Consider the following 9,711-nt stretch of genomic DNA (forward strand, 5'->3'; position numbering starts at 1 on the left):
CCTGCTCCTGGGCGGTCTGCCTGAGCAAGGTCTGTCAAGAGCAGGACTCAAAGTCAGCAGCAAAGTTCTCATCAGTTCTGCAGCCGAAAATATTTACCTGCTGAAGGTAAAGATCAAAACCAGTTGAAAGCAACAATCTTCTCACTTTTAAAATGCAAGCTGCCCTGTAATGAATCTTGTTTTTACACTAGCTTGTGGAACTTGAGATCTTTGAGTTCAGTGGCGTCTGGCCTAAGGATCCTTTAATCCCAGCACCCAAGCTGACTTCAGCCCTGGCAGCCCAGCTCTTGACTCCCATCAAGTTTGAGTATGCCAATGGTGTTGTTGGAAAAATGTTTGCCCCTGAGGGGGTTTCCACAATGGTGCTCAACGTCTACAGAGGTATCCTGAATGTCCTTCAGCTCAACATCAAGAAGACACAGAATGTCTATGAGTTGCAGGAGGTTTGTCAAAGATTCCAAAGTAATAATTCTAAATTCATCACAGGAAGTTGAATCTCCCTAGTAAACGTATGATTTTCTCATTAGGCCGGAGCTCAGGGTGTGTGCAAGACCCTCTATGCCATCAGTGAAGACGAAAAGGCTGAACGCATCCTTTTGACAAAGACCAGGGATCTGAACCACTGTCAAGAGAGGGTTGTGAAGGACATGGGGATGGCATACACTCAGAAATGTACAAAGTGCCAGCAGGTAGGTTCAAAACTATTTTGTCTCATACATTCATCCATGAAAGTATAAAATGGTGCATGACTAAGTAACTATGTTCTCCTTCAAAGGATTCAAAGAATCTGAGAGGAGCTACAGCATACAGCTACGTCTTGAAGCCGGTTGCACATGGCATCCTGATCCTTGAGGCAGCTGTCCATGAGCTGATCCAGTTCTCCCCATTCACTGAGCTCAATGGAGCTGCTCAGATGGAGACCAAGTATGTCAATAGATACAGAGAATGTAATAATGGCACTGCTTGGATTTATTGGAGCTGCAGTCTAACCTTTTTCGCACTACTTTCAAGGCAATCGTTGGTCTTCCTTGAGATTCAGAGGGCCCCCATTGTACCCAGCGATGCTCAGTATCTTCACCGTGGATCCCTTAAGTACGAGTTTTCCACTGAGCTTCTTCAGACACCCATTCAGCTCATCAAGATCACCAATGTACAGGCCCAGGTATGGTCTCAGACTGCTTTAAATGATCAGTGAAGTCAGGAAATATGTGAATATCTACCATATTTAATGACTTTCCCTTTAATTATGTGTTCTTAGATTGCAGAGGTTCTGAATCATCTGGTTGCTCACAATATGGAGAAAGTCCATGAGGATGCCCCTCTGAAGTTTTTGGAACTCATTCAGCTCCTCCGTGTAGCACGCTTTGAAGACCTGGAAATGCTTTGGAGCCAATACAGAACCAAACCTGCCTACAGGTGAGTTTAAGTGTACATTTGTATAAGATTAAAGAAAATATATATGCCGGTTCACTCACTCCATTTTCATCTTCCAGACAGTGGATCTTGGATGCCATCCCCACCATTGGAACTCCTGTTGCTCTGAAATTTATCAAGTTTAAATTACTGGCTGATGACCTTTCTGTTGTGGAAGCTGCTCAGGCTTTGATTGCATCTGTTCACATGGTGACAGCAAACACTGAGGCCATTAAGCTGCTTGAGGTGGGTAAACCACAAAGCAAGTTACTTATTTTGGTAAAAAAACAGAGGTATGAAACATGTCTGATTTTTGTCCTCTTATAGTCCCTGGCAGTCAACAACAAGATACTAGAAAACCCAGTTCTGCGTGAGATTGTCCTTCTTGGCTATGGTACCATGGTCGCAAAACACTGTGTTGAGTTGGCTGACTGCCCTGCTGAACTTATAAAGGTGATATAACCTTGTTACTTTATATTATTTCAAGATCTTCTGCACATGTCTTGATGAGAAAAGGAGATCTTAATTTCTTATGTTACCCTTACAGCCCATCCATGACCTCCTTGCCGAGGCTGTCGCTAAAGATGAGACCCAGGACATCATTCTGCTCCTGAAGGTTTTGGGTAACGCTGGTCTTCCTACTAGCCTTAAACCAATCACAAAGATCCTGCCCATACATGGCACTCCAGCTGCATCTCTGCCCATGAGAGTCCATGCTGATGCTATCCTGGCCCTGAGGAACATTGCAAAGAAGGAGCCCAGAATGGTGAATTCTCAACACCAAAGAGTATTTCAAAGTATTTAAATCATTACAATTAACTTCATACTGAGCTTGCTTTCTCTTGCAAATTAGATCCAGGAATTGGCTCTTCAGCTCTATATGGACAAGGCTCTTCACCCAGAGCTCCGCATGCTTGCATGTATACTGCTGTTTGAAACAAGTCCTCCAATGGGTTTGGTGACAACTCTTGCCAACATTGTTAAGACAGAGAAGAATCTGCAGGTAGCAAGCTTCACTTATTCTCACATGAAGTCCCTGACCAGGAGCACCGCCCCTATCCATGCCTCAGTGTAAGAGCACTTTTTGATCTAATTCATCAATTCATCAAGTCCATCTCTGAACTAATGCTTACTCAGCTATTTTCCATTTTTCCAGTGCTGCAGCTTGCAATGTCGCCATCAAAATCTTGAGCCCAAGGCTGGACAGACTGAGCTTACGTTTCAGCAAAGCCATCCACATGGACATCTATAACAGTAAGGCCAGAGTCACATCTGGATTGCATTACATTACGTTTATTTTTATCTTGAACATCAACTAGCTTAATCTTGCCGAACTCTTTAAGGTCCCTTGATGCTTGGTGCTGCTGCCAGCACTTTCTACATCAATGATGCTGCTACCATTCTGCCCAGATCTATTGTGGCTAAGACCAGTGCCTACCTTGCTGGAGCTGCTGCTGATATTCTGGAGGTAAAAGGATAAGAAAACACCTGCCCTCTAAGGTGTAGAATCATTATTTCAATTTGAAAATTACTTCTCTAAGGTCTTTACCTTTTCCTAGGTTGGAGTAAGAACTGAGGGACTCCAGGAGGTTCTTCTGAAAAACCCTGAACTCATTGACAATGTTGACAGGATCACTAAGATGAAGCGTGTCATTAAGGCTGTAAGTATGAAACAGTATGAAGTTGCAAACAGCAGGATACAATAGCAAACAATGGCATATGAAAAAACACATCAGGCAAGTAAATTGGATTGTATGTTTCCTTTTGCCACAGCTCTCTCAGTGGAAGGCTCTGCCCACCAGCACACCTCTGGGCTCTGTCTATGTCAAATTCTTCGGACAAGAAATTGCCTTTGCTAACTTTGACAAAGTCTTGGTTGACCAGGCCATTGCGGTAGGATTCAAATGACTATTTGTCAACCTCAAGACCAATTTCAAAACAAATAGTTCAGTTCAAATTTTTGTGAGATACAATAGATGTGATGAATTCTTCCCTATAGCTCGCCACTGGACCCTCTGCTCAGGCAATGGGTAGGAGGGCCATCAGGGCTCTGCTGTCTGGTGCTTCCTTCCACATTGCTAAGCCATTGCTGGCCACTGAAGTGAGGCGTATCATGCCAACTGCTGCTGGTCTTCCTATGGAGCTCAGTCTGTATACTGCTGCTGTGGCTGCCGCAGTTGTTCAAGGTAAGCAGAAGATCGAAAGCATCCACAGTTTCACTTGATAGAGATCCCAACTATCCCGCTAATCTAGATTACTTGATGCTAATCAAAAAAGGTGCTGGCTCACTTTTGAAGTAGTGAAACAGCCATTTCTTTATCCTAATGTAGCCACAATAAGTCTTGACTTGCTTATCCCTGTCAGATTGCTCTTCCAAAAAAGACTGTAATTGGCTTTAAAAAAACGACAACACTGAAGCACTGATGCAACATGGTACCTAATATGATCTAAAAGTGGAACCAAGAGCTTTAAAAGTACAATGCTAAGTGGAGACACATGAGTTTGTATTTGTTTTCTTAGTCAAGGCCACCACAACACCAGCTCTGCCAGAAAAATTCCCTCTTGCTCACCTTCTGAAGACAGACATCCGGTTTGAGACTGAGATTAGACCAAGGTAGGTACCACATCTGACACTGAATACAAAAATGAGGGTTATGTATCACATACCACAAAATGTGATTTTCAAATGTCTTCTCCATCTAGCATTGCTGTGAACACATTCGCTGTGATGGGGGTAAACACCGCCCTACTCCAGGCTGCTATGATCTCAAAGGCTAAACTCCACTCCTTTGTGCCCGCAAAAATCATTGCAAGACTTGACATCAATGAGGGCTCCTTTAAGGTTGAAATTCTGCCTGTTTCTGTGCCTGAACAAATTGCAGCTGTGCGGTAAGTCTGAGATTTTTAACTCAATGTTGAACTCCTGTCACTTCTAAGACGTATTCATCCTAGGAGTCTACGTGATTTTCAAGATTAGATTATATAAAGTTTTTTTCTTTCAACAGTATTGAGACTGTTGCTGTGGCAAGAAATGTTGAAGATCTCGCTGCTGCAAAAATCACTCCCATCATCCCTACCAAGGTCTTGCAGTCCATCTCAAGGGAGATGCTCTCACCTGAGAGTGTTTCATCTGCTGCTGATAGTTTGGTGAGCTTCTCAACATTGTCTTTTATGAAAGCAACAATAGTGTCCACGTTAACTACATCATTGATATCCCTTTTGTTCTTAGTCAAAATCCTCAGAGATCTTTAACCAGGATGAGGCAACCATTATGAGACGCAAAGCAGTTCAGTTTGAGAAGAAGTACTGTGCCAATGCTTTGGCCATTGGACTGAAGGGCTGTTTGAGGGTTGCCACTGAAAACGCTGCTTCCATCCGTGACATTGCCCTTTACAAACTGGCTGGAAAGCACTCTATCGCTCTTACCATCAAACCAAGTAAGAATTGAGAACATAATACTTTTACATTTTGTAGAAGCAGTGTGCACAAAGCAATTATTAATGGCATTATTTAATGATACTTTCAGTTGAAGGCGAGGAAATTGAGAGACTGGTGATGGAGGTTCAAGTTGGACCAAAGGCTGCAGAGAAGCTCATTAAACAGATCAACCTGAGTGAAGAAATTGTTGAAGAAAGACCGGCTTTGATGAAGCTCAAGAAAATCCTGGTTCCTGGTCAGGAGAATATCAACTCATCTCCCTCCTCTAGCTCCAGCAGTTCTTCCAGCTCCTCAGCCCGTACCAGCAGCAGCAGCAGCAGCAGCAGCAGCAGCAGCAGCAGACTCAGCTCCGCCAGAGCTGTGAGCAGAACTAGCTCTGCATCTAACCTTGCATCTCTCTTTAGTGCTGACTCAAGTTCCTCTAGCTCCAGTGCTCGTCTCTCAAAGGTAAACTCCCCCGAAGGATTGTTGCATGAAAGGATATGAGTGTGTATACACATTACAGTAAGTATGGAATCTGACCAATATTTCTTCTGAACAGGGAGCGATTTATAGCCACAAGTTCCAGAGGAACCACAAAGCCGAGGTACGTTTAGATGGGGCTTCAAACAATGGACCATGTATTGTACAGTTTGCATATGTTAACTTGTGCTGTAGCTTTCTCATAGTGGTTATAAACTTCCATACATTATTGTTGTAGGATCTCACCTCAGTTGCAGTTTCCATGAGCAGGAGCAGTGCCTCAAGCTTTGAGGCCATCTACAGACAGGTGAATTTTGGTCATCTTAATAGTAAAAAAATCCTTCTTCAAATCTTTTCACTGATGGTTTGTTGGTGTGATCACATGATTTAACTCTGATTGTTCTCACAGAACAAATTCCTTGGCACTGGAGTTGCTCCTATCTTTGCCATCATCTTCCGTGCCGTCAGAGCCGACAAAAAGATAATGGGATACCAGATAGCAGTCTACCTGGACAAACCTACTGCCAGACTTCAGATTATTCTGGCTGCCTTGGCTGCCGATAACAACTTTAAGATCTGTGCTGATGGGGTTCTGCTTAGCAAGCACAAAGTCACAGTAAGACACTGTCTTGCTGATATCATAGATATAAGGACATTATATTTAAAGGCTACTGTTAAAACCAATGCCTTATTATCACTTATGCTGTCTCTCAATAGGCTAAAATCGCATGGGGAGCAGAATGCAAGCAATATGACACATTGATCACAGCGGAGACTGGTCTTCTTGGTCCAAGCCCTGCAGCTCGCCTCAGAGTGTCCTGGAACGCACTGCCTACAGCACTTAAACGCTATGCCAAAAAGTATGAAACTTTATCTTGAGCCCATTTACATGCAATATAGACTATGTAAAATTTCTGATATCGGTAAAATATTTTACAGGATGTATGACTACATTCCTGCTACCATGCTGCCTGGCTTGATAAAAGCAAAGACTGAAACAACTGCCAATCAGCTCTCAGCGACAGTGGTTGCCACATCTGACAAGACCATTGACCTCATTTGGAAAGCACCAACAGTATGCATAATTTATTATTTCTCCAAAAATATGAAATCTTGTTGGTTTTTACATTTTCTCTAATATGAATTATTCTGTCTACAGAATACTGTCTATAAGCTGTCTGTGCATCTTCCCATCGCTATGCCACTTAAAGAAATCAAAGGTCTCACCCCCTTCGATGGCGTTGCTGATAACGCCCACTACTTGCTTGCCAAGGCTGGAGCAGGTAAAGAATTACCTCATTGTCTTATATGAAATGCACTGACAGATATCTTTGGAACTGTGCAAAGGATTAAAACTATTTTTTTTATTCTTCACAGCTGAATGCAGCTTCAGCAAAGACACACTGACCACATTCAACAACAGGAGATACAAGAACCAGATGCCATTGTCTTGCTACCAAGTTCTGGCACAGGATTGTACTGACGAGCTGAAATTCATGGTTCTGCTGAAGAAGGATCAAATTGAGCAGAACCATATCAATGTGAAAATTGCTGACATGTAAGTCTCCATAAAAACAAGAAAGAAACTGTGGTTGACATGCACAAGCAGACAAAACTAAGTAACATTTTATCTCTACACTTAGTGATATTGACCTGTACCCGAAGAACACTGACTTGATTGTGAAGGTCAATGGAATGGAAATACCTATCACCAACCTGCCATACCAGCATCCCACAGGTTTGAATGCACAATGATCCCACCCTCAAAATATTGTACAGTTGTACCAACATGTTGTACACATCATGGTCTTTTAATACTTTAAAGTTGTTAAAATGATTTGTATATAATGTCTTTAAATTGGATCGAAGTAAATTTCTATGAAACTATTTTTTGTTTAAAGCTAAAATCCAGATCAGTCCAAAGGGTGAGGGCATCTCTGTGTACGCTCCCAGCCTGGGTCTTCATGAAGTCTATTTTGACAAGAACTCATGGACGGTAAATCCAACACTAACTTTTTTTATTTTTAAGATAGAGATAAAATGTAAACATCTTTATTTTAAACATGAATACTACTTTCGAATAGCTTTTCAACTTTTGATAATTGACACTGAATATTTGATGGTCTGTATTGTCTCATATAATCAATGCAGGTTAAAGTTGTGGACTGGATGAAGGGACAGACCTGTGGACTCTGTGGAAAGGCTGACGGTGAAGTCAGACAGGAGTACCGCACACCCAACGGCCGCTTGATCAAGGACGCAGTCAGCTACGCCCATTCCTGGGTTCTGCCAGCCGAGAGCTGCAGGGACACCTCTGGTGAGACAAAAAGTTAATTGTAGTATTATGTTAACAGCAACATACATTTCCAATTTGTATATAACTGCATATGGTTAAAGCAGACATGTTATGATGCACTGAATCCAGCAGAAACTCACTTATCACACCTTTCTTTATTAGAGTGCCGCATGAAGCTCGAATCTGTGCAGCTGGAGAGGCAGGTAAACCATGGCCAGGAATGCTACTCCGTTGAGCCTGTTCTGCGCTGTCTGCCCGGCTGTTTCCCTGTAAAGACCACCTCCGTCACTGTTGGCTTCCACTGCCTGCCTGCTGGTGAGTCAACAGGTTCAAGTGACTGAATAGGAAAATGTGTGTTTTGAACAAAATCCACTCGCAGTCTAAAGATCTAGTCAGCGCCTTCACCCTGGTGCACACACAGTATGTGGCCTAAAACTCAAAGGAACCCTCAAATGAAGTTTACTTACTACTTGTATCATTGGCAGATCTATTGCAACATATTTCAGCAGTAGCAGCCACACTGTCAGCATTTCTTGGGAAATGTTCTAATTACTAATTGCTCTGCCCCCTTCACTTCTGCAGATTCTGCCATGATTCGCCCAGAGAGTCTGAGCAACATGAACGATAACAGCGTGGACCTCAGGGAAAAGACAGAAGCCCACCTCGCCTGCAGCTGCACTGCTCAGTGTGCTTAACTACACCTCATCTGTTCGTCATTTAAATAATGTGCATGATATGGATGCAATTCTTAATAAACCGCATCTCAAAAAAAACTCAATTGGTTTTTGGTTATTATTTTAACTGTAGCAACTTCATAGAACTGCAGTTATCCATTACTTGAAGGGAAAATGCACTTATTACAAATGTCCCTCTATTCTACTACTGACAATCAATGTGCAAGAGAAAAACCTTTTGGCCTACTGATATGCTATTAAACACTAATCAGTCATTGTGATGGCTATAACCTGCTGGATATAATTAGGACATGGGTGGATATTAGTGATGTAGGTGGTCCGAGCAAATTATAACAATATTGAGCCGTTGCTTGTGTTAACATCAGAAGCTGTTTCTTTTTGCTTTTAATGGAACAGTTCTGGAGGTTTATTTTTTTAGTGTAAAAAAAAAGAAAGCGTAAAACGTTTTTGGATAGACACTTCAGTCACTCCATTACTTACAATAGTTTATTTTTAGAAAACCAATTAATGGATTGAGTATTTCCTCACTTTCAATTCATGTTTGCATTTCTAATCACTACTTTGGTTCATTGTTGTCAAAGAGACAACAACCTATTGTTGCTCCCGTATTGTGCACATTTAATCAATAATGTACTTCACAGCTCCAGAACATAACACAAAATCAACCATGTACATTATATAGTATGTGGACTTAATATTAGAAATAATAATTAATAACAATGTTTGCAAATACTGCAAGACTGACCACAAAAGTAAATGCAAAGACATTTATTACAGCATGCACCTCTTTACTAGACAGTCCTGTTGACAGTTATAGGCCAGACACAGGTGAACCAGTTCTGTTGATGAGTAACTCAGAATTGTTACTGATAGAGGCCAATGAAGGTCAAATGACAAGAAACCTGAGTTTCAAGAATGTATAATGAATGTTTAAATCATGTCACATTCATATGGTAGGAATAATTATAAACTGTCAAAATAAAGCCACCAAAATAAGCATTTTAATTTAAAGAAAAATGGTGAGAAGAATTCTCAGTCATATTGACATTAGAATGGCCTGATGTCAATATGAAACATTATGCCAAACATAGCCTAGCCTTCTTCATATTTAACTTCAACATCATACATAAACCGCTACTAATGTTTCTGCAACATTAACTAGTTAACAATGTTTTCACCCACATTTCTATACCAAAGTATAGAAAAATACTTTTTATCCAGTGTCTTATTGCATGCAGTAAAACAGCAGCATTAAATCTACATTCTAAAACATTGTGCCAATGAACAAGCTTAACATGATAAATAAAGTTGCAAAGTTGAGATATAGACAGCTACATTTAGGCAAGCTTAAGTGCAACAGCAAACATTATCGAGTGCCAGGCAATTATCGGAGACACATGATATTTT

General features: G+C 41.4%; 1 protein-coding gene across 3 annotated transcripts in view; it reads left to right on the forward strand.

Moving 5' to 3' along the window:
• Window positions 1–8,360, forward strand: part of LOC129094389 (vitellogenin-1-like) — an 11,420-nt gene extending 3,060 nt beyond the window's left edge. The window contains exons 3-34 of one of the 3 annotated variants that reach the window (XM_054602541.1): window positions 1–106; window positions 192–443; window positions 528–689; window positions 776–924; window positions 1,012–1,162; window positions 1,259–1,416; window positions 1,494–1,659; window positions 1,741–1,866; window positions 1,961–2,179; window positions 2,267–2,484; window positions 2,570–2,667; window positions 2,757–2,881; window positions 2,973–3,074; window positions 3,187–3,306; window positions 3,413–3,599; window positions 3,934–4,027; window positions 4,117–4,302; window positions 4,419–4,560; window positions 4,643–4,850; window positions 4,940–5,298; window positions 5,393–5,452; window positions 5,552–5,620; window positions 5,723–5,929; window positions 6,031–6,173; window positions 6,253–6,388; window positions 6,473–6,596; window positions 6,691–6,871; window positions 6,957–7,051; window positions 7,215–7,309; window positions 7,465–7,630; window positions 7,772–7,924; window positions 8,192–8,360. The exon at window positions 1–106 is cut by the window's left edge and continues 46 nt beyond it. In XM_054602541.1, coding sequence (XP_054458516.1) covers window positions 1–106; window positions 192–443; window positions 528–689; window positions 776–924; window positions 1,012–1,162; window positions 1,259–1,416; window positions 1,494–1,659; window positions 1,741–1,866; window positions 1,961–2,179; window positions 2,267–2,484; window positions 2,570–2,667; window positions 2,757–2,881; window positions 2,973–3,074; window positions 3,187–3,306; window positions 3,413–3,599; window positions 3,934–4,027; window positions 4,117–4,302; window positions 4,419–4,560; window positions 4,643–4,850; window positions 4,940–5,298; window positions 5,393–5,452; window positions 5,552–5,620; window positions 5,723–5,929; window positions 6,031–6,173; window positions 6,253–6,388; window positions 6,473–6,596; window positions 6,691–6,871; window positions 6,957–7,051; window positions 7,215–7,309; window positions 7,465–7,630; window positions 7,772–7,924; window positions 8,192–8,304 — 4,870 coding nt within the window. In that variant the 3' untranslated portion in view covers window positions 8,305–8,360. The remainder of the gene's footprint in view (window positions 107–191; window positions 444–527; window positions 690–775; window positions 925–1,011; window positions 1,163–1,258; window positions 1,417–1,493; window positions 1,660–1,740; window positions 1,867–1,960; window positions 2,180–2,266; window positions 2,485–2,569; window positions 2,668–2,756; window positions 2,882–2,972; window positions 3,075–3,186; window positions 3,307–3,412; window positions 3,600–3,933; window positions 4,028–4,116; window positions 4,303–4,418; window positions 4,561–4,642; window positions 4,851–4,939; window positions 5,299–5,392; window positions 5,453–5,551; window positions 5,621–5,722; window positions 5,930–6,030; window positions 6,174–6,252; window positions 6,389–6,472; window positions 6,597–6,690; window positions 6,872–6,956; window positions 7,052–7,214; window positions 7,310–7,464; window positions 7,631–7,771; window positions 7,925–8,191) is intronic. The other 2 variants (XM_054602543.1, XM_054602542.1) reach the window with 2 other exon arrangements.
• Window positions 8,361–9,711: the final 1,351 nt, after the last annotated feature.

Source organism: Anoplopoma fimbria, chromosome 8, assembly GCF_027596085.1.
Source record: "Anoplopoma fimbria isolate UVic2021 breed Golden Eagle Sablefish chromosome 8, Afim_UVic_2022, whole genome shotgun sequence".
Classification (NCBI taxonomy): Eukaryota; Metazoa; Chordata; class Actinopteri; order Perciformes; family Anoplopomatidae; genus Anoplopoma; species Anoplopoma fimbria.